At 37.6% G+C, this 23,371-nt stretch overlaps 1 protein-coding gene across 1 annotated transcript; it reads right to left on the reverse strand.

Moving 5' to 3' along the window:
- Positions 1–424: 424 nt before the first annotated feature.
- LOC104222125 (exocyst complex component SEC5A-like) lies at positions 425–22,727 on the reverse strand. The gene is made up of 21 exons (XM_009773319.2): positions 22,066–22,727; positions 20,338–20,489; positions 20,155–20,249; positions 14,862–15,056; positions 14,639–14,766; positions 14,331–14,489; positions 13,408–13,512; positions 11,896–11,970; positions 11,034–11,171; positions 10,752–10,943; positions 7,631–7,774; positions 6,614–6,740; positions 6,330–6,540; positions 3,262–3,377; positions 2,947–3,178; positions 2,484–2,577; positions 1,970–2,047; positions 1,839–1,895; positions 1,583–1,732; positions 1,096–1,311; positions 425–847 (listed from the first exon to the last, which is right to left on the reverse strand). Exons 1-21 carry the CDS (start codon positions 22,501–22,503, stop codon positions 626–628), a joined length of 3,324 nt encoding a protein of 1,107 aa, XP_009771621.1. The 5' UTR covers positions 22,504–22,727; the 3' UTR covers positions 425–625.
- Between the last annotated feature and the right edge of the window lie 644 nt (positions 22,728–23,371).

Consider the following 23,371-nt stretch of genomic DNA (forward strand, 5'->3'; position numbering starts at 1 on the left):
GCATAATATACTGGAGATTGGATCACTTGTGTATAAATTTTCAGCATATTATACTGGACCGGTATATTATACTGGAACTCCAGTATATTATGCTGGAGGTTGAGTATATTTATGCTGGAACTCCATTATAATAAGCTGGAGTTGCAATATACTTATCCTGGAACTCCAGTATATTATGCTAGAGTATTTTCCGAATTTTGAACAGTGTTTTCGTTCAGATTTATATTTACATGAAAAGTGGCTAAATTTCGATTACTTTTAAAACTGTAGCTATTTTTGAATGACCACTTATAAATCTGGCTATTTTTGAATTTCCCCCGAGTAATTAGCTACTCGTAGCAACGCAAGGTGGTCTGTCCACAGTATACCCCTCACCGTCAGCTATATAAGGGATCGAAAGTGGAATAAGACCAAATACAAGATATAAAACACAAGTCAACTTTATATAAAGAAAATTGCATAAAATCTTTTGAAACCGTACTGGCGGAAAACAGCTTCAATTCTACGTACATGAATGAATCAGCAAAATTCTTTCTTCTAACAAAAGAATGTAGAAACTGCTAAAATACAACAACTGCACAAGCATTACATAAGAAAAACTGACAGAAAAGAAATGGATACTTATTTATCTACGTCTTGGCCTGGAGAAACTTGGGGATCCAATATGTTGTGATCCCCTAAAATTTCTAGTGGGAGAATCCATAGGTCCTCTAAAAGAAGCATATGCTGCCTTTGCCGATTCTGGAACAGAGTCCAGGGGAATTGATTCCACAAAGCATGCTGTATTGATTCTAGTCCTCTCAAGTTCAGATTGAAGTAGCTCAGAACTATACTGCTGGGCAAGAGCCTGAGAATTAAAACACAATTGAAATGCAAGTAAGAAAGGTGGAGGAAACAACTCAATGACACCGTCTAAACTAAACACTGTGGTGAAAGGCAGCACTGTGGCCAGGCAAAGCAGCAAAATTGTCAGGTGGATTCAGTGATAATAAGCAATATTCTGTAAGAAAGTCTATCTTAACTGTACAGATAACTCAGAAGGCAAGCGGAAAAAGAAATCTGAAAAGAAGAGCATACAGAGCAAGTGTTACTCACAATCAGGTCATCTGGTGATACAGTCATCCCTTGCTGCCGGTCATCCAGAAATACATCATCACTTCCACGTGTCGGCCGGCGGCTGTGAGTTGGAGTCTCAGTAGCCTCCGCAACACATTCTGTTGCTTTCTCTAAGAGGACCCCTTGTAATGTTTTCAGAGACTCCCTTGCTTCATGTGTAAAATAAGGATTCAATATGGTCTCGAAGTAATCAAGCTGCATGTTTAGCCACACAAACCATCAGAAAAAAATCCCAGGAACTATTTATGTTTTTTGGCTCAACACTGAATGCTGCAAACCTAGAGGAACCAAAAGTACTCAAAAAGCAAATGCAAAGCATCAAATTGTATTTAAACCATTAGAGCAGAAGTCATCTGACAGCACAAGTTAACTGAACATAGCAACAGTACAGTGTCAATTTTTAGCTTTAGTATGTAGTTACTATTTTCCATTGTTTTGTATGAGACTCAGTAGACTGCCAATTCACCTCAAGAATAAGCTGGCAAAAGCCATTCGCGTCTAATGCTTTGAGATCTTTGTCTTGATTTTCATGGAAAAGACTTAGGAAAGTATCAATTAAGCCTTCAACAAGAATACCAAGCGTCTTGTCCAGTAGAGGCTTACAACCAGCGAAGACCTGTGAAGAGAAAAATCAATATTACAAAGAAGACCAAGTAATAAGGAAATTTAAAATTTAACTAGTTCAGCAAAAGTCTGCCCATAAAACAATCAGGGAATTTTACCTCTGCATGTACAGCTACTAGAGTGTGCAGCAATTCCACAGCAGCATCTCGCACACCCTGCAAGGCAAAAAAGGCCATGTTAACATTCAAAGGTGAAAACACACTAAGTTAATGAGAAGTGTCTTTCTCACCTTAACTGCTGGCGCAGCACCCCATTGCACTCCACCATCCAAGAAATAGTTTATAGCCGCTGCTCTAATCAAATTTGTCTAACAAAAATATGCCAAAAAATAGTAATTATGGAGCCTTTATTTAAGAAATGTATGACCATATCAAGCACATCACAAAAATGTTGCAACTTCCTCTTTTTGGGGGGATATTGTACATCCTCCACACCCATGAGGGACCAAAAGATATATCATCTAACTACCTGTCTCCCAATTATATTAAATTAAATGATTAGGGGGTGAGGGTTAATCGCAGTACATTGTATTTTGATTCTGAGAAAGGTACATGAACAAGCAATTTGTATGAAAGCACAATGACTATAACTGTATAATTGAATAAACATTTTGCCACATGCTTGGTGCAAATATACTCATTCAAGAATCTCCAGTGACGTGCAGTAGTTTCTCGACTCAAGGTTCCATTTCTCTTTTAAGATTCTTCCAGGTAAAAAATTGATACAACAGTTTTATGTCATACCTTTGCAAAAGTGTACTGTTCAAGGACCTTCTCTTCAAGCCCAGCAAAAGACATAATCAATTCTTGGATATCACTGTCCTCTTCATCCTTCCCCCTAAAGTAGATATCATAATGACATGATGTTAAACATAATATTTGGCAGTTAAACAAAAATCTTGCCGAAGTCAAGGGAGAAAAGGCCTAGGAAATGATCAACACAGTCTTCTCATTTTTTCTTATTCAGCATAAGAATAAGAGTTCTATGCAAAATGTGCAAACCAGTAATGCCCGGTGTAACCAACCATTTTATGAATCTCACCTTGAAATTCGTTCTGCATAATGTTAATATAAGAAATAACATTCCTAAGTCTATCCAGCTTACTTGCTGGGATTTTCCAATATTTCTTATATATTTTGGAGCAAGATATCATCAAAGTGCTTTTAACTAAATGTGTAAGCTAAAGAGCAGAAAGTAATTTTGTACCTCGGCTGCAGCCAAATTTGTTTGTATTTGCAGTACAATTCACGAGCAAGTTCATCTTTACAATATCCAATATTACTTAGAACCATCAACAGCTGTCGATGTGGATCAACAATACTTCCTGGTAGGGGATCAGATGATTTTTCTTCTGGTTCAAGATATCCATTTTGAAAATACGGACTTTCTTTGTTGGATTTATTCAGGTTAAGCTGACTTCCGATTTGCTCCAGATGACCTATAATTATCAGGGAAAACAATTTGTATCAAGCTCTGAAGTCTTTCAGCTACTGAAATGCTAAGGTATCAACTTCTACATACCAGCAAAATTAAGCAAACAATTCAAGAAGGCAAGTCTAACAGATTCCTGGATTCCTTGAAGCTGCAAGAATATGTCTTCTGACTTCATCGCCTCATTCCGCAAAGACTCAATCATTCTGGAAAAAATAAAAGCTTAGCTAACGAAAAAAGAACAAAAGTTGAGACACACTTAAGCTCTCATAACAAAGTAACAGACTTGTTCTCTGATGGCCTAAATACACTGTCAATACGGCTTACCACAAGAAGAGTTCATCTTTGCTTACAAGAATTATACAACCTTTTGTTAGATTTCCTTGTAACTTTTTAACCACTGAGGGACGAGATGTGCTTAGAGTGAATGGAGATCCTTTTGATCGATTTCCTTGCAAATTTTTAACCATTGAGAGAGGAGATGTGCTTTAAGTCCCTACGTAGCATGAACATGGATAAAAATGCTGCTTAAGAGACACTGAGGAAACAAAAATCTTTATGTTAACTTCCATTTGATATTGTTTTTGATTATGCCTATGCACAATCAATTCTAGAGGTAGACCGCAGAAAAGGCAGAAAGTTGTAAACTTCGTCTTCCAATGCCCAGGCACTAAAAATAAATCACGTGGAAAGAAAATGACATGGATACATATTTGGACTCCTCATGTTAATTAAAGAAGCATGGGGTCCTTTTTACGCCTTTGGCTCCTTAGTACTATACAGCTGCTACCTCCTTTATTTATCAAAAAAAGGTCAAAGCTGTGACATACATATGTACTGAGAGCAATGTGCTTTTCTAGCAGTGATATGATATTAGGCACGATCCCAGAACCTCTTACAAGGGTCCACAACCAAAAAGTCGTCCACCAATTCAGACAAAATATCTTAGTATGGTTCTCAGTAAAGTATATTACCATTTTCTGATTGTCAAATCTCAGAGATGGATATGCCTTTTTGCTTCCTTTTTTCATTTTTTTCCCTTTTCGGGATAAAGGTCAGACACGGATATGATTTTCGACCAGGTAAGGATATCCATATCCCACGCAAACCAAAATGAATTACTATCCACAGCTAATAATATTAGGTTCCACCCATCCTAAAAGACATCATTTCCATGTCCCTCCAACAACAAATAAACAGCATGATGGCAAACCTACTAGAATGTTATAACTTTTAACCTTTGTTAAAGATAAACACTTAATCAGTTGGTGATTCCCAAAACTCTAAAGGAGTCAGAAGTTAGATTAAATCATACACGACTCTCTTCAGGAGAGATAGGAGGTGTTGAAGAATCAACCTCTTCTTAACTAAGAGCTTATGCATCTTCCTAAGCAGAATGATTTTTGGGGCCTTGGGATACTTTTAGAAATCTCACGAGAATTCATTCACAAGCCCACCCATCTCTATTCGCCTTCTCTATCATTAAGAGCAGGCAATCACACCTCAATTTAATCCTAAAAGGATCAGTGATATCCATCATCTGCGGTTTGCGCCTTCAGATGCTTCCATCTTATCTTTACACATTCTCAGTAGGGGACTCCTTTTCTTGCAATGGCCACTCCATCCTTGCAAAAATTTGAATAATAGCTAGTATGAACAAATACACGATCCTCTTGGTATCTCTTTATTCATCACTTTGTTACTCAGCTTTATAGTGTTACTCATATTTTCACTAAATCTGTATGTGCTTTCCTCATTCCTCAATATATCTCAGGAATTTCCCTTCGCCTCTTCTATTAAGCAAAGGTTCCACTTAAGTTAAAAGGTAACAGAGACTTCAATTTCCATCACATTTGAGAAGACCTAGAACAATCAAGTCCTTGGTACATTATTTAACAAACAATGTAATAATGAAATATGCTTTTGTTATTGTTTTGCAAGAATACTTAAGGAATCTTTTGTTCTCTCTCTCTCTCATTTAATGAGTTTTTAGCACTAAACTCCAAGACTTGATCATAGCTGGAAAGGTAAGATTTGAGGGAATTGTACATTCTCGCCATTTGCCAGTGAATGGCGTACATGGACAGACTGTAGAACCAGTAAATTCTAAAACCGCCTTAAATTCAGTACATAAGGAGTGGGAGGAGAATCAGTGGAACCTCTACATGGTCTATCATATCTCTATCTGTTCTAGAGGTCCCAGAGAAAGAAGAATTAGTCATCTTCAGGTTCTAATCTTTGTGACAGCTATTCTCATGAGCAAAACTTTCTTTCTAGTGAAAAAACAAGTCTTATCAATAATTATAACTGCAGCATAATCTTTCAAACGTAAGTAAGAGGTACCTTTTGGTTAAATGTTTACCTAGTTTATAAAATAAAATTTTCACCCATATACAAGTGGTATATAAATGTAGTGAATCTAGTCAAAAAATTTAGTTTAGAAGTTCAGATTACACATGCAAAGCCACAAATGACCCTTGATTTAGCGAGTTCTTTTTTTTTTTTTTTGATTTGCACCGGGTGTCCGAGTCTCTAAGAGCCCCGACTATTCCCAGGGGTGCACAGGCCCTCGGCAAGGAGTTTCCCACAAGTGCACCACGGTTAATTCAGGTTTTACCCAGTCCAATGGCCCTAAGAAATTGTTTGCACCCAGTGGGTTTCGAACTTGAGACCTTGAAAGGGAGCAAACCCCAAGGCTCAAGTCAATTGCCACCAGGCCAACCCCTTGATTTAGCGAGTTCTTAAGGGCTTATAGCTTCCAAAGACGACAAAAAGTTAACAATTCCTACGTCAAGTTACTTCATTCAAGGGAACCAAGTGATATTTAATAAAGCTGGTCTAAGGCTCACATAGGTGCAAATTACCACTTATTCACTCTTGCTTAAGTCATGTATTCATTCTTAAGTCTTGCAACCCTAGATTTGAAGCACTTCCCAGTGTCTGAAGCTTTTTTCCTTCTTTTTTTTTTAAAGTAATGTCAAAGCAACTTTTTCAAAAAATAAAGAAGTAACAGTAAATGTCAAAATAGCAAAGATGTTACATAATGAGAGAATCTAGCTACCCAGACTGTTCAACTTACTGCCATATGTAGGGGTAACTGGATACTTATGTCTTTATGTATAAATATGTACAGCATGTAACAAACCTCTACAACTTACGAATTGATCTGATCCATTGCAGATGTGATAATTGAACGGAAAGCCAAAGGCAAGGAAGAAATGGTATATGGAGATCTATTCCTTTCTAAAATAGATACTGGAACCCAGGATTCATCTTTTGATATCTCTTCAACTGTAGTCCGCATCCATGAGCAGAGCCTCAATATGTAAACTTTTGAGACCTCACACTGAAGTGTTCGCAGTGCTGCAACTGTTACGAAGGAATAAAGTCAATCAGATACCTCTCATGCACGATAGTCTAAGCAACTCTGAAATTTACGTACTAGCAACTGAAGGCGCTGATTCTTTTGCTTCAAAAGCTTGACATGCTTTGGATATCTCCTTTATGGCATCGCTCATGTATGAGCAAAGAATATTTGATTCTTCAAGATCCCCAAATGCATTCTGAACCTGTGGGAGTTATTTCAATACTCAGATGCATTAAAAAGAAGCAAAACGAACATATGAAATCATAAGATGTTACACCTCTTTCACCCCGAGACATACAAATCAATCGCAAAGCCTAGTTGCAAATTTGTTTTCTGGAATGCCAAAACGAGGTCGATAACAGAAAGACTAACTACAGCTTGCTCCTAGTGTAAAAGAATGTGAAAACTTAAAAAGGGTACAAAGCCAACAAACTGAAGTAAGGAGCTTAAGCAGTTTGGGTGTAGTCATGCTTAGATTTGTCACAGTAATCATACTGTCTGAAAGAAGGAAAGGCAATGGAGTACTTCAAATCCAGATTCTGTGAGCCGCAACCGTCCAATGAATCTAACTTCCTCCTCCGATATAGACTTTCATAGATAAACCAAAACCAACTGCATCCTAAGTCAAAAAGTGCTAGAAGGTTATGCTAACACAGACAAACATGGGTGAAAAATTTACATAGAGAGGTATTCACTGGGGATACGTTTTCATTATAAACACCTTCGAAAGGCTGCTCTTTAGAAAATTTGGAGTAATTACATAAGAGTGAGCTCAATAAAACCCCTTCCCAGCAAAGAATTACATAATAGTGACCTCAATAAAATAAAACCCCTTCCCGGCAAAATAAATAGAACAAAGAGAAGTAATGTGCATTGTGCAGCAGGCCTTGATCCTCATTGATTGAAAAGCAAAAAGTTTGGAAGTGATAGTTAAATTTTTTTCTTTTTGGTGGGACAAATTTGGAAGTGGGGAAATTTCTGATAACTATTCCTATTACAACCATAAATGGAAGACAACAAAGTCCATAAACTACTCAAAGATTACATATATATCTATACTTTACTCACCTACCATCAAGATTGGACAATTACCTTGGATTCATAAGCTGATATAGTACTGCGAACCATCCCAGCAACTTCATCAAGTGAATGATTTGAGTACTTCCCATCTCCCGCTTTTTCTTCACTTTTGTTCACAGAGGCATTCACATTTGAATCAGAGGATACTTGAGAAGACTACAGAACCAGAAGAAAGGTCCATTGAGATCAAAGAAACTAGCAGATGGAAATAAATAACAAATGTTGAGAGATGAGACTGCATATCTTATAAGGAAAATACACAAGTTACCCCTCAAACTTGTTCCCAGAACTCAGTTACACACCTAAAATTTACGGGCATTCTATTACCCCCTTATTCTTATCCGATGTGAAATTAATATCACCCTAAGAGGTGATGTGGCAAAGGAAGTGTTTTCACCCCACTAGAAGCGATTAAAAACAGAACAAATGTGATTTTTCATTGGACGCTGTAAGTAATTACAATTGAGTAGTTTATCTTAAGTGAAATACAAAACCCTTTATCGTTCCTACTTTTTGTTTTCTTATTCATTTCTCTCTTCTTTATTTTCCCTCTCTTTTTCCTCATCATCTTTCTGTTTCCTCTATTTCCGATGGAGTTCAGCTGCTCGCCTTCTATTGACTCATCATTTTCACCACTTTCAAGCCTCTCATTCCAGTTATAGAAAATAGAATTATTATTTCTTCCCCGAAAGACTCCCAAGCAACCAGCAAAATCACCCCAACAACACTTCACCCCCGATTAAAAGCACTCTTCAATCTCTCATCTTCACCGGAGCCAAAATTCCTTTTCTTGAGAATTGATAACAACCCACAAATTTGCAAATGAAATTGCACGTAAAACTATCCAACAGGAACAAAGGGGTAAGCGGGTTCTTTGAGCGGAGAAGGGTGGTTTACTGGTGGTAGTAGATTTGTACTTTGAAATTGAAAAACAAAGCTAAAAGGGAACAATGGTGAATCTTTCATGAGATATTATTGAACCAAAATTTGGGATAACAGTGGCTATGGCGTCAGAGGGGCGACGGAAGTGATATTGGGAGAAAAAAAAATGAATATAATTAGTGGTTAGTGAATGTTGTGTAAAAGTGTGAATAATAAAAAGAAAAAGAGCAAATGAGAACAGGAAGAAAGAGGGAAATAATAAAAGAAAATTACCTTGACCAGACCAAGGATCACAATAAGAATTATCAATGATATATGGCAGAAGTAATGACAATTTTATTAGCATCTATATCTGCTAACGTCATTAAATTAAAGTACTATAATTTATTACTTTCAACCATAGTGTGAGTTAAAAACATAGAAGAACCATAAAAACTACATAATAGTAAGAGATCACGACTTCAAGCATAAGTCCCCTTCCACTTGTGATATAACATATCTAGCACAACTATTTCAAACCCCAAAGAGGAAAGAGCTCAAAAGACAATGTTTCAACTTGTTTCAGTATCAAGTTTAAGTTATTGTATCCAGGTACTTGTCATTAGTCAAGCAGAGATAAGAGTTACTTTTGAACCATTAACACTATGTAGCTGCTTCGCCTTGAATGTGTCCTCCCACAAATAATGAGACAAACACTAATAGGGGAGCCATATTTTTTAGAATCACTATGCAAAAAAGCAAAATCCCAGCAATAAGATAGTGCTGGACAGTAACAAACGTCATCTTTACGGAGTCAAAGAGTTTTTCTTTGACCACTCCTTTTCAAAAAGCTTTTAAATATTCAGGTGGTTGTGTAAAGCAGAAGAGTTGGTGGAAGATCATCCCAGCATGCATCTGGTGGACACTATGGAAAGAAAGGAATGCAAGATGCTTTGAAGATAGAAGTAGCTCAGTACAAAAGATTAAGATGAATTATATTTTGTTATTTCACTTTTGGTGAAAGAAAAATAAGTAGATGAAGCAGAATCTATCATAGATGTCATAGGATCCCTGTGAGATGTGCAGGTGATATTTTTGCATTTTGTAATCTGTAAATATGAATTTCAGCACTTCCTTTGTGCTGATGTTTTAATATACCCGTTACCCATTTCAAAAAAAGCTTTTAAATATTTTAACAATAAAAATGTTACTTATAGTACTTTTTATTTAGTTTTTAAATAGATAAATTTTACATTAAATATTTAAGAAATCAATGCCCAAATTCACACTGAATTAGATAAGTTCAGCCCCGTACTCCGAACACCAATTCTTTTAGGGACGAGGGAGAATCATTAGTTCTAAATAGCACCAAAAGAAATCAGATATTTCCTCTTTGTGTTTATCAAGCTCTTTGGTTTTTGACACGTTTTAACTTTATAACAGGATCTTGATTACAAACCAAGGGCAGATAACTGATGTAACTTTGTTTAGATATCTATTAATATTGACCAGTGACAGAAGATTTACATTATCAGACCATTTCTTTTTTGAAATTAAGTAGATACATTATCTGACCATTTCTTAACTGCACGCTTTTAATCTTCATGGATTTTCCTCTCGTCCTAGATAATAAGAGCTCAATCAGAAACTAGTGTAATCAGTAGGTCAGATTAACAACGAACCAAAGAAAGAAAATTGACAATTACTTTTCCTTTTATAACCGTGGTGTCTGGAGCAGCTTGCGGGCACCTAGACTAATTCCACAGATACCTCCCACCAGCATAGGTACCCGGTAATCCTATCCACCAAGGCTTGGACAAATGGGAGGAAATCACCAAGTATTTTGCCTCCGCTGGATTTGAACATGAGACCTCATGGTTCTCAACCCACTTTATAGGCCACTAGGCCATACCCTTGGGTGCAGAAAATGAGAATTACTTCTAAACCTAATACACAAAGTTGTATTCAGAAACTGTGTTCTTACAAGACTCAAAGATTATGCAAATCAACTAAGCAAACTGAGGTTAACTAAACTTATCAATGATTGTCATCCATTTTTTGAATTGTTTAAAAAATAAATTGAAACCCCCAAAAATGACAAGTGCAAGATGCAAATTTAACTGCTTTTGTTTTGACACTGAAATAACTCAAAAACACCACAAAAGCTCTGGCCCTCATTGACTTTGTAAATTATCAGAAAATATCTTGTTTATATCCTTCGGATTTTGCACCAACCTAGTTACAAAGTATACTTGGAAGAAAAATTCATTACCTTCGCAAATTTCCCGCTGAAAACTGCAATAGCTACTCTCCAAAAGGCAGGCACATGATGGATAATTACAGCAGTTAACCTCCTTATATAACTTCCTCTGAGAGAATCAACCTTTTCACCACTAAATTCCACTTGTTGTGAATCACCCGGCAAATATGCATTTTCATGAGAATCAGAGTAATCAACATCTGACTGATGATCATTTGGGATAGAAAATTAGTACATTAATTTTTAAATCCAGTTAATTATCAAATGTTTCTGATAACAGGCAGTTGGGCTTACAGAATGGTTCAAATCTTGCTGAATTTGCCTCCATTTTGCATCAGATAAAGCTCTTTCACGCTTCTCATTCCGAAAGTTTTCCGTCCTTGCTTCATGATCTAAAGTGCATTTCTCAAGCAAACCTCGGATTCTGTGGTTCTGTCAGATTGACAACAAAGAGAACATTGCAGAATTTAGTCCCACAACAAAATATGGAAATATTTACCATATCATTCGCCTCCGATAAAGAAAACAAAATGCCAATTATAATCTATGCAGAAGAGAGAGGGTTTCACAAACCATCACGAGTATTCTGTTTTTAATGAAATGTGAGCTTGCTCATATGGCCGGTCCCAAGCACGGATAAAGGAGGAGAGTTTTGGTAGGCTGGCAGCCAGCATAAAACTTGCCAATTCATGATGAATCCTCAGAATATATTTTTATTTGGTACGATGATGATATGAGTTGAGCTTAAATGAGAATGTGAGGATTCATATAGCTGACCCCAACTTTTACCATGTTAAGAAAATGGACCTTGAGCCTGCTCAATCCAAAACCTTGCTTATGAGGTGAAAATTGTCCAAAACCACCCAAGGAGACAACTTCTCATACCCTCAATCGACGTGGGAACTTAATAGGTTCAATCGAAAGGTTAAGAGACATCAAACAACCATGAGTTCAACCGGTAACAAAACTCATAGTGGAGTTAGCAGTTGCTATAAAACAACTCATGATGTAACATTATATCTTGTCAATTGGTCGATCTTTTGTTTCAATTGTTAGTCTCACAAGGCTTTATGTTCAATAAAATTGTCTTTCTAGTAAAAGAAAAAGAACCTAGGAACAAAAATAGAAACTGATGATTGGACCTTAGAGTCCTCACCTGTATATTCAAATAGTGCCACACAGGATCTGATTCGGGTTCCAACTCCAACAAGAGTCTCACATTATTTTCAAGCTGCATGAAGCAATTAAAGTCAAAATACGAGTAACAAGTATTTATAGGAAAATATTTTAGATTTTCCTTAAACATAGAAAGTGACAATTTAAAGTATCCGCATTTAGATGGTTGCACACAAATATAAGGTCCATAATTCAAGTGCAATCAGGGTAACCAATTATCAGAACTGTTTGGTTTGCCCTCAGTAATCCGGCAATTGAGACCTGCCATGCCTTGATATAAGCAATTTCACCCTTCTTTAGCATAGAATCACATTTCTCCTTCATATATGTAGTAAGATATCCAAACATTTGTCTGGAAGTTCTTTATCACACAGCAAAAGGTAGTTACATTGAGATTGCAGTCCGATATCAATTTATCAGGCTGATTGTCTACACATATAAGACATTTGATAGATGACATAGGCACTCTTCAATATGAATTAATCAGTTACCTCTATGTGTATTCAGTTCTATCTTATACACAGGAAACAAGAAAATAAATTCACATAGCAGGTGCGAGGTGATCAACAAGTCTGCACCCTACCATACATCACGAAAAGGAGGTCCAAAGAAAACTATTAATATGGCTCACTGCTTCAAGTAAAAGTACAGTGATGATATACAAAGGAACTTTACATGTTGATGTTTAAACCTTGCTAAGCTTTGAGCAACCTAACGTTGATCATGACTTCCCAAATTCCAAGAAGTGCTTTAGAATTCAGACGCAAAAAAAGAGTGTTAGGAGAAGCTATTTGCAGGCAGGAAAGCTCACTCAGTAAATTAACCAGCTAATATACAATTATAAGATACCAATAATTTTATAAAAGAACACCAATCAAGTCCCTAGACAGCAGTAACAGTACAAAAGGATACCCTAAATCATTATGAACTTAACACTATAAAAGAACATGTTTGAGGCATTTGGATTCTATCATAATTTAGCATTAACAAGAAAAAACAAATATTAGCTAGACAAGACACAGCAGAAGAGTGATATGCATCCTTGGGTATTAGAGTCTAATGTTGTATACCTCACATATATGGGGTTATCCCTTTTCTTAATATGTAATCACTATTTATCCCAAAAATAGGTAGCTCAAATGGATATGACATAAGTAGTTAAATAGAATGGCCTCAACAGGTGACTGGTCACCAAAACATAAGTGGATGTCTGATAAAGGGGAAAGGAAGCAAAGGAAGTTGAAAGGTCCTAGGACTATCCCTAATCCACAAATTGAAAGCTCGAGATATATTTTCACATTTTTAAGTTTAGCAAGAGAAGAGTTCTGAGATCTTTAGTCTTTCAAGTTTTAACAATCCAAGTGTGTGTATTAAAGAACACCTCCTTGTGGACTTTAAGAGAACCAAACTATCTACAGCAATGTCCTAATCATGCACTGGTCATAACTTTTGACTTTTTAATGTTGAACTCAAGATGGTAACCATAACTTACATTTGTTAGGTCAATTTGAGGATCTTCCAGAGACTTATAAAGCTTGCTTTTAAATTCTTGCATAACTCTTTCAACCTCCTCAAGCACACGCTTCAAAATTCCAACCTGACGGAAAGATATTCAATCAAGAGTGAGTAACACAGATAGGGCAAAAACTATGAATAACTATGAAAAATATTAACAAAGACAAAGGGATGCAAACAGTAAATCTATTTAGGTCAGAAACTAATCAGAAAAGGTTAAGCATCAGACTATTATCGAACCCAATATGTTAAGGAGCATATAACAATGTCAAATGGAACATGACTACAACTAAATCAAAACTAAGCCATGAAAGCATGGAACTCTGTCAAGTTTTAATCAGCTTAACTAATCAGAACACAGTGAGAAGCAGAGGATGTCTAAAGCACCTAAAATACTTTTCTTAAATTATTAAATACAAGGTCTCATCAAATAAGGCATCAAGGAGGTGCTCGCACCAGTACATTAAACAAATTGTTAGCATAAAAGCAAAATCGTCAATTGCATACATGCAGTCAAAACAGAGGAGGGCTAAAGCACCTAAAATACTTCTCAAATAATTAAACTCAAGGTCTCATCAAATAAGGCATCAAGGAGGTGCTCGCACCTGTACATTAAGCAAATCATTAAAAAAAAAATTGTCAATTGCATACATAGGAGAAGCTTCTGCAAAGAAGTCCTAAACTACAATATATGATAGGATCCAAGCATAATCAATTACTGGTAGCACCAATTATAACGACTATAAAACAGATTAATAAGGCCAGGAAATATAAAGGCTAAGCACTGAAAGGCACACGTAATAACAAAAATATAAAACTCTATACGCCATTCTCACTTGGAGGATAATGCACACAACACAAGCATATGTAAAGTCATAGCATTAACTAGGTCATCCATACATGAGAAGGCAGAACGATTGACTTTGCTTTCCTGTACTCCCTGACTGCCAGGTCATATTCACCAGTACTAATGCTCTCACGAATAGTACTGGGCAAGTTAAATAGTGTTCGGAACCTCTGCAGCATTCCTTGAACAGATCTTATCTTCTCAGCTTGAGCCTACACAATAATATTTACACTCACAAAAGTTTCTACAAAAACAAAACCATAAAGTACCATCCATATTCAAGAGAAGTAAAGAACCAGACTTACATACTCAAATTTTATTACATGTATTAATAAAATATAATGAATTGTGCGCTACCTACCTGTCTTTCAAATAGTGGCCCAAAAGCACGATTAGCAATTGAACTAACTCCTTCGATACAATTAAATAAGTGAGAGGTTCCAGAACCTTCAGGGTCTTCCTCAATCCGTCTTAACTTTGACTCAATATCTACAAAAAGGAAAACATTGCCGCCGAACTAAGCATTTTCTATCATAAATGAAGGTAAGACCAACGTAGCACGTGCTACAGGACGCAAAGCTCACCATCAATTGTCGTTTTGCAGGACACAAAGCAGTCAAAATTTTCTTTAACCAACTGTTTTTTCTGCAGTGTACGTCCTTTAAGATCAGTCTTTACAGCAAGAGCACCTGATTCTAACTCTGAAGCGCTAGTGTCTTGGTGGATCCGAGACAGAAACAACTTCGGGTCAAATTTCTCAGAAAAGTAATTCAACCTCTCTGCAAGATTATGCAAGAACTTGTAAGAAAAGTAGTGTAGATAATAAAAATAGTAAAGAAATAGGTTCATTTGAGGAGAGTATAAAGGTTCTCCTTCAAATGACTTCTTTTGAAACAAGTAGAAATGACCTCATTTTATTAGTTGAATGACACTAATAAGAAAATTGTTATAGAATTTGGTAAATATGAAAATGAAAAAATTGACCTCCATTACCCACTATTATCATTTATCTACTAGGATTAATCCTTTGAAAAATCCATGCATCAGTAAAAGCAATCCTTTGCTGCTGTCAGCATTTACTCGTTAAGCTTGTCTTTAAGTGGTCCGATACCTCCTTATAGGACATACCATATTGCAGTGCTACAACATTGAAGATAACCTTATAATCGTTGCGAGAATGTACCGGAGAAAATATGATTGATATTATTCTCATATGTTCAATATGATACAATGAGCCCTATATATATACATAACATGTCCTACTCCTAATACATATGGGATTAGGGTTACATAACTATTCTAACACTCACCCTCAAGCTGGTACATATAAATCATATGTACCGATCTTGTTACATATGTAGTTAATACGAGGACCAGTGAGAGATTTGGTGAAAATATCTGCAAGTTGATCATTCGTCTTCACAAACTTTGTAGCAATATCTCCCGAGAGTATCTTTACTCTGACAAAGTGACAGTCAATCTCAATGTGTTTAGTTCTCTCATGGAACACTGGATTTGACGCAATATGAAGAGCAGCTTGATTATCACACACAAGTCTCATCTGACTAATCTCACCAAATTTCAACTCCTTGAGCAACTGTTTGATCCAAATTAGCTCACATGTCGCCATAGCCATTGCTCGATATTCTGCTTCTGCACTAGACCGAGCAACCACATTTTGTTTCTTGCTCTTCCAAGATACCAAATTTCCTCCTACTAAGACACAATATCCAGAAGTAGAACGTCTATCAGAAGGTGATCCTGCCCAATCAGCATGTGAGTATCCAACGATCTGCTCATGGCCTCAATCCTCAAACAATAAACCTTTGCCTGGAGCTGATTTTATATACCGAAGAATGCGAACAACTGCATCCCAATGACTATCACACGGAGAATCCATAAACTGACTCACAACACTCACAGGAAAGGAAATGTCAGGTCTTGTTACTGTAAGCTAATTTAATTTACCAACCAACCGCCTATATCTTGCAGAATCGCTAAGAGGCTCCCCCTGTCCTGGCAGAAGTTTAGAATTCGGATCCATCGGAGTGTCAACAGGTCTACAACCTATCATTCATGTCTCCTCAAGAATATGTAAGGCATACTTTCGTTGTGAGATCACAATACCTGAGCTAGACTGAGCGACCTCAATACCCAGAAAATACTTTAGTTTGCCCAGATCCTTAGTCTGAAAGTGTTGAAAGAGATGTTGCTTCAATTTAGTAATACCATCCTGGTCATTGCCGGTAATAACAATGTCGTCAACATAGCCACCAGATAAATACATAGATTCGAAGCAGAATGCCGATAGAATACAGAGTGATCAGCTTCACTCTGAATCATGCCAAATTCCTGGATAACTGTGCTGAACTTACCAAACCAGGCTCGAGTAGACTGCTTTAGACCATAAAGTGACCGGCGCAAGCTACATACAAGGCCACGAGACTCCCCCTGAGCAACAAACTCAGGTGGTTGCTCCATATAAACTTCATCCTCAAGGTCACCGTGTAAAAAAGCATTCTTAATGTCCAGCTGATAGAGGGGCCAATGGCGAACAGCAGCCATGGAAAGAAAAAGGCGGATTGATGCTATCTTAGCCACGGGAGAGAAGGTATTACTGTAATCGAGCCCAAATATCTGAGTATATCCCTTGGCAACAAGACGAGCCTTAAAACGATCAACCTTACCATCCGAACCAACCTTGACTCCATACACGTAACGACAACCAACAGTAGATTTACCTGAAGGAAGAGGGACGAGCTCCCAAGTACCACTCGTATGTAAAGCAGACATCTCGTCAATCATAGCCTGTCGCCATCCTGGATGAGACAATCTTCACCTGTAGACTTGGGGATGGAAACAGAGGACAAAGAAGATAGAAAAGTATAATAGGGTAATGACAAACGATGATAACTTAAACTGACATAATGGGGATTAGGATTAAGGGTGGTCCGTATACCTTTCCGAAGTGCAATCGGTGTACTAGGAAGAGACAAGTCCGCAGTAGAAGCAGAGTCAGGTGCAGGACATGAATCAGCTGGGTCTGATGTTGGGTGCGAACGACGATGATATGTCAAGAGTGGTGTTCCTGTGGCAGGGAGTCTAGGAGGAGCCACACTAGACTCCCCAACGGTTGGAATAGGTAAGACTTCTGTAGCGGAAGGTGAAGGAGGAGCTATGGTAGACTCGGGTAAGACTTCTGTGGCGGAAGGTGAAGGAGGAGCTATAGTAGACTCCTTAAAGGTCGGTATAGGTAAGACCTCAGATATATCAAGGTGGTCAGAATGGTCAAAAGAGGTAAAGAAAGGTTTAGACTCAAAAAATGTGACGTCAGAGGACATAAAGTACCTACGAAGATCAGATGAGTAACAACGATATCCCTTCTGAATACGAGAATAACCAAGGAAGACACACTTGAGAGCACGAGGAGCTAACTTATCTTTCCCAGGGGCTAAGTTATGAACGAAACAAGTGCTCCCAAAAACACGAGGGGAACAGAGTATAAGAGTGATTGGGGAAACAATACTGCATACGGTATCTAATTCTGGATGAGAGAGGAAAGCATCCGATTAACCAAATAACAAGCTGTGAGAACTGCATCGCCCCAAAAACGCAACGGAACAGTCCACAACCCATTGTCCAAGAGTACTAAACTGGGTAACACAAGCAAAAGAATTACCAGCAACAGAAAGTATCAGTCTGAGCAACAGAGGCTACTTGTGGAGATGTCTGCTTACTTGCTCGATATGGAAGGAACTCATTATACTCCCCTTCAGATAAAGAAAATCCCTGGTTACCTGTAGTCTCGGTCTGAGCAACATAAGCATTGTTGGGTGGGCGACCATGTAAGGAATAGCACACGTCACGAGTGTGTCCAAGTTTATGACAATAAGAGCACTTGGGTCTAGATCTTCCAAAACGACCTCCTCCTCGTCTACTCTCCATAGTATGAGATGCCCGATTGTCCACTGTCTGGGATGCGAAAACAGATGAGTCCAGTGTCTGTGATGAGATCATTGGGTGACTTGGTGCTGCAGCAAGGCAAAGTAATCGAGAGAATAATTCATCAACTGTGGGGACAGTCGGACTAGCCAAAATCTGATCGCGTACTGAGTCAAGATCATTAGGAAGCCCAGCAAGAGTAAGAACTAGAAACATCTTTTGTCGCTGCTCTTGCTGCTTTTCAACACTAGCAGAAACTGGCATCAACTTCTCAAATTCCTCCATGAATGCATGTACTTGTCCCAAGTAAGTAGACATATCTAATTCATGTTCCTTTAAATTTGTCATCCGCGATATCACATCATAGAAACGAGATATGTCATTAGTGTATAAAGTGCGAGCCTTTTCCCAAATCAAATAACATGTCTGGAATGGACAAAACAAGGGCATCAACTTGGAATCAATAGATCGCCACAGAATACTGCATAATTGAGCATCGATCTTCTCCCAAAGTGCTTTGGCCTTTGCATCTCCTTCACTAGACTTCGTGATTAGATGATCTTGAACACCTTGACCTTTACACCACAACTCGACAGACGAAGCCCAAGCTAAGTAGTTTGAACTTCCCATTAAAGGTTCAGAGGTAATCATAACACCGGAACTGCCAAAACCCTAGTTTTTAGACCCGAAGGCATCGACTCCCAAAGACATCGTTGGATTGAAGTGAGGTCTATAAAATTATCACCAAATAACATAAAGAAACAACTAACAACTCGCTGATACAGATGAAAGAAACACAGTTTTTGCCGAAAAATTACTGTAGTTGCCGGAAAAAATTAGTATAGTCGCCAGAAAAACTCAAAGTGGTCGGAATCAAACGAAAACAGTATGGGTGGGGTCGGAATTGGTACACGACCCAACTGTTCTGAAGAAAGTTTTTCAAAAAATGGCCGAAGGGTTCTGCATGCGACGGCGCGTGAGCTTCTGGCGGCGCTTGGGGCTTCTGTTGCCGGAGATTTTTCTGGGGTTTGGTCGCCGGACAGTGGCGACTCTTGTGGTAGTGTTGGATTTTGCACAACACTGACGAAGACAACGCAAACGCAAACAACCTTGAAAAAGTCGCCGGAGAAAGACTTCCGGTGACTGATTTCTCTTCCCGAAATCGCTGGAATTTGTGCACAGCGATAAATCTCTCACAATTGCTCTAATACCATGTGAGAATGCACGGGAGAAAATATGATTGATATTATTTTCATATGTTCAACATGATACAATGAGTCCTATATATATACATAACATGTCCTACTCCTAATACATATGGGATTAGGGTTACATAACTATTACATAACTATTCTAACAATCGCAATCCAAGCTTCACATGCTTTCTCACACCACAATATGGTATTTTCTAGTAGAAAAGAACAAATCAATTTTATTTTTTTATTTTTTATCTTTGTACTAAAGAGTAAACAAACACAAATCATTTCCCTAAGGCTCAACCACATAGGCAATAAGACTTTCAAAAAGCTACTTGGGGTCCTGATTTACCTGATGCCACAAGAATAAACAGAAATGAAGATAACGTGAACTATGACAGACCTAAAGGTAATCACAACACAAGTTTGTAATACATCACAAATAAGATCCCCATAATTGAAACCACAAGCACCTGACAGCCACAGGAACATAGGCTTGATATCATCCAACCCAATAATACGAAATCATTCAATCCAGTAAATCTTGTTATGAAGATCAATCTTCATATTTATCACTGCATCTACACATACCCTTGATAACAATGACTTTGAAGGGGCTCAACCATAATTCTTTTCCCATTTTCCCAGGTAGTGCTGACCAAATATGGTCCGAGGAAAATAATGAATCAAAAACAGGCAGCATTATAGAATCAAAAAAATTGGTGACAGAATTAAATACCACGAACTTTGGGGTCTAAATGATCTCTGTCGCCAATGGATGGGGAACTTTGTAAGGTCTCACTGATTAACCGTAATGTTCTGTTGTCAACTATCCTGTCATTAGGAGAACAGCATCCCGGTAAGAACAAGTATCAGGAGAAAGCACTTTCCCAAGCCAGATTTTAAGCAAGAAGAGAAGTACCCCAACTTCAGAGGATCGATGCATTCCATGCCACGAGGAAAAGACTGCAAATTATTAAGAGCTTTTTGTGGTACAGCTGTCTTCTCTGGCTCAGGCTTTTGAGTGGTTGAAACCACTCTTGCCTCCCTCATCTCACGAACTCTGCGTCGTAGCTGCAAAGATTTTCAATAAGTAAATTTCAAAACTTATTCATCACGTTTAAATATCAATTGCCACACAGAAAGGGAACTACCACTCACGGCCTCTGATTTATTTACAAAAGATAAAGAAGACTGTTTAACCAATAACACAAATACATATTGCTCCTCCTGATTAGTTTTTGTAAGGTAAATAATTTTACATATAGCTCCATATTGGTATAACAAGACCTAAAGACTAATTCCCTTAAAATGAACAATCCAAGTAATGTGAATTCCAAAAATTATTCAAAAAATGCAAACAGGCTTATAGTAAAGAATGTTACTAGAAATAGTAAGCAACTAAAGTACAAACAGATATGTGCAAAGAGGATATCCATTGAAGCAAATTCTTTAGTCGTATGCTTTAAACAGAGTGTTTTTTTATCAGTATTTAAAATAGAGTTTGTGTTAGGCTGCCATCAAGGCACTAAACCGTGCACCTGTTTGCCTATGGGCTCTATTTTTTCCTAAAGAGAAGAACCAAACATGAACAATTACTAGCAGTTGATATGTTCATTGTTAACGAAATGTAGTGAACAAATTAGGTACTGACTAAGAACATGAATTAGATAATTTAACATTAGAAACATAGTCACTAAACCTATATCAGAAACTTAAAGCCTCACCTTTGCATCTCTATTAGAAATTTCAAATGGTTTCATGATTTTATTCATATATCTCACTTGAGTTTAGTATTTTCAATTCATTTGCCCTTGTTTGTGTATATATTTTCAAGTCATATTTACTTCCATTACATATTTTTTTCACTTTTTCCTTCATTTTGCCTGACTGTCCATGCTTTCGTGTTCTGCAGCTTAAAATCCCTATAAAGCTTGACAAAATCCTAACCTTTTCCCCTTTGAGAATTTTTTATGAAGACTTTTCCCCTTTGAGAATTACTAACTAAAGAGATTCTCTAGAACTGCTCATAGACCTTATACATCCGAAACATATGACTAACGAAGAGGAATCCTTAAGGCATGAGTCGGAGCATATACTACTAGTATAGCTTAAGAAGCATATATCATTCAAGTAGTACAAACCAGTGGTGGGGGTAAGTGTGTTGAAGGGGGTTCAATTGAATCCCCTTCATCAGAAAATTATCAGTACAGATAAGGTTTAAATAATTGTTCTGGTTAATAAATTATTGAATCCCTTTGAAAATTAAGTGTGTAAATATCACCGTGCAAGTTTGCATTTTTTTGAATGTCACCACTGTACATATAACTAGACTGCAACAACAACAACAAGAAGCCCAGTGAAATCCCACAAGTTGGGTCTGGGAGGGCAAAGTGTACGCAGACCTTACCCCTATCTTATGACATAGGGTAGCAATCCTTACCCCTATCTTATGACATAGGGTAGCAACAACAAGGTAGTTAGACATGGGGCGCAAATGTATAACAACTAGACTGCCTCAGCTTATATAAACTTGTTGAACATACATATTATCAAACATCAGTACAATGAGTCCACAGTGCATATGCAGAAGCAGATAGAACTACTAGTGTTGCTCAATAAGCATAAGAAAAGGAATACATAGATATACCTCAGATTCATCAACACGCTTCCAGCAATCAGGCTCACCACCATCCCACAATCCATCATCCTCAGATGCAGCTTTCCCTCCACCACTTGCTGCCCGATTGCTCGACCCGAACCCGCGATCCTTGGACGAATCCTCATCTCCCGATGATATACTCAGCATCTCGATTTCCGAATCATCGTCATCCTCCACAGACTTCCGCTGCTGATTACTGTTCTTGTTACTGCTCTTCGGCATCGCGGCAGCGCTAGTGTTCTTTCTCCCCGCCGTATTACTACCGGTAGCGCCGGTTCTCGAGTTGGGCTGCGATGGCGGCTGAACGAAGTTGCGAACCGGTTTAGAAGGTTGATGAACCGGTTTCTGGTAATTGATGTTGCGTTGAGCTTGTTCCTGCAATGCGATCTGTAAGAGCTCGTCTTCGTCCTCACTGTCGCTTGACATTTTTTTAAAATATATTTATAGAGTTTTTTGAAGATTATAAAACTATTCACTGATAGAAAATTAAATGAAAAATTGTAGATGAGAGTTGTTGATATTTTTTGGGATCTGCGGGTCGTGTGAATTGTGATGATTAGTTTATTTTTTGGGTTGGTGTAAATGTCAAATGTAGAGGGGAAGTGGGGAAGAAGGAAGGGTATAGGAGAGAATTTTACAACTTCGTTTATGTGACTGCCGCGTCGTATTTTCGGAGAAGTGTAAAATTCGGCCATTCATTCCGTCCTACTGTCGTAGTAATACTTTTCTTTTGTCCTTTTTTTCAACGGAAAAAGGCCAAAATTGTCCCTCTACTTTGAATAATTAATTATATTTATATTTTTTTCTACTTTCCGTCTAAGATTGTCCCTATCATTAACATAGTAACTAAAATTACCCCTAACCCTAACAGATGTCCTACATGGCATCTAGGACCCTTCTCCTAAACTGACAGCTAGGCAAATTCGGAACCAATTGAAAAGACCCGATCCATTTCACTGACTATCCATGAACTCGTTAGTCCACTCAATAAAATAGCCAAAACTCGGTAACTGTTAATTAGCTACACCATAGCCACGACATCTCGTACTAAACTCCATCTCCACTGGTTCTCACTGCCAAATGAAAGATTCTATGTTTAATACTCCACTGTAGTAATACTCTAATCAAGTTTAATCAAAATTTTGTATTCTAACTTCATTTTGTTGAAAAGAAAAAATCTAACTTCGTGGATTCAACAACAGATCATTACTGTGTATATCGATTTTTGAGATTTTTGAAATATATCAGTTCTGCTTTAATTTTAGAGTTGGGATTGGTTGGCTGAAGTGATTTT

Source organism: Nicotiana sylvestris, chromosome 4, assembly GCF_000393655.2.
Source record: "Nicotiana sylvestris chromosome 4, ASM39365v2, whole genome shotgun sequence".
In the NCBI taxonomy this organism is placed as follows: domain Eukaryota; kingdom Viridiplantae; phylum Streptophyta; class Magnoliopsida; order Solanales; family Solanaceae; genus Nicotiana; species Nicotiana sylvestris.

Excerpts from the sequence above, each read along its gene's own strand:
- LOC104222125 (XM_009773319.2), bottom strand. The coding sequence starts at position 22,503 with ATGTCAAGCGACAGTGAGGACGAAGACGAGCTCTTACAGATCGCATTG. Across the intron at positions 11,172-11,895 it reads GGCACTATTTGAATATACAG|AACCACAGAATCCGAGGTTT; the intron begins GTGAGGACTCTA and ends TCAATCTGACAG. Across the intron at positions 7,775-10,751 it reads TCAGCGGGAAATTTGCGAAG|TCTTCTCAAGTATCCTCTGA; the intron begins GTAATGAATTTT and ends CTGGTTCTGTAG.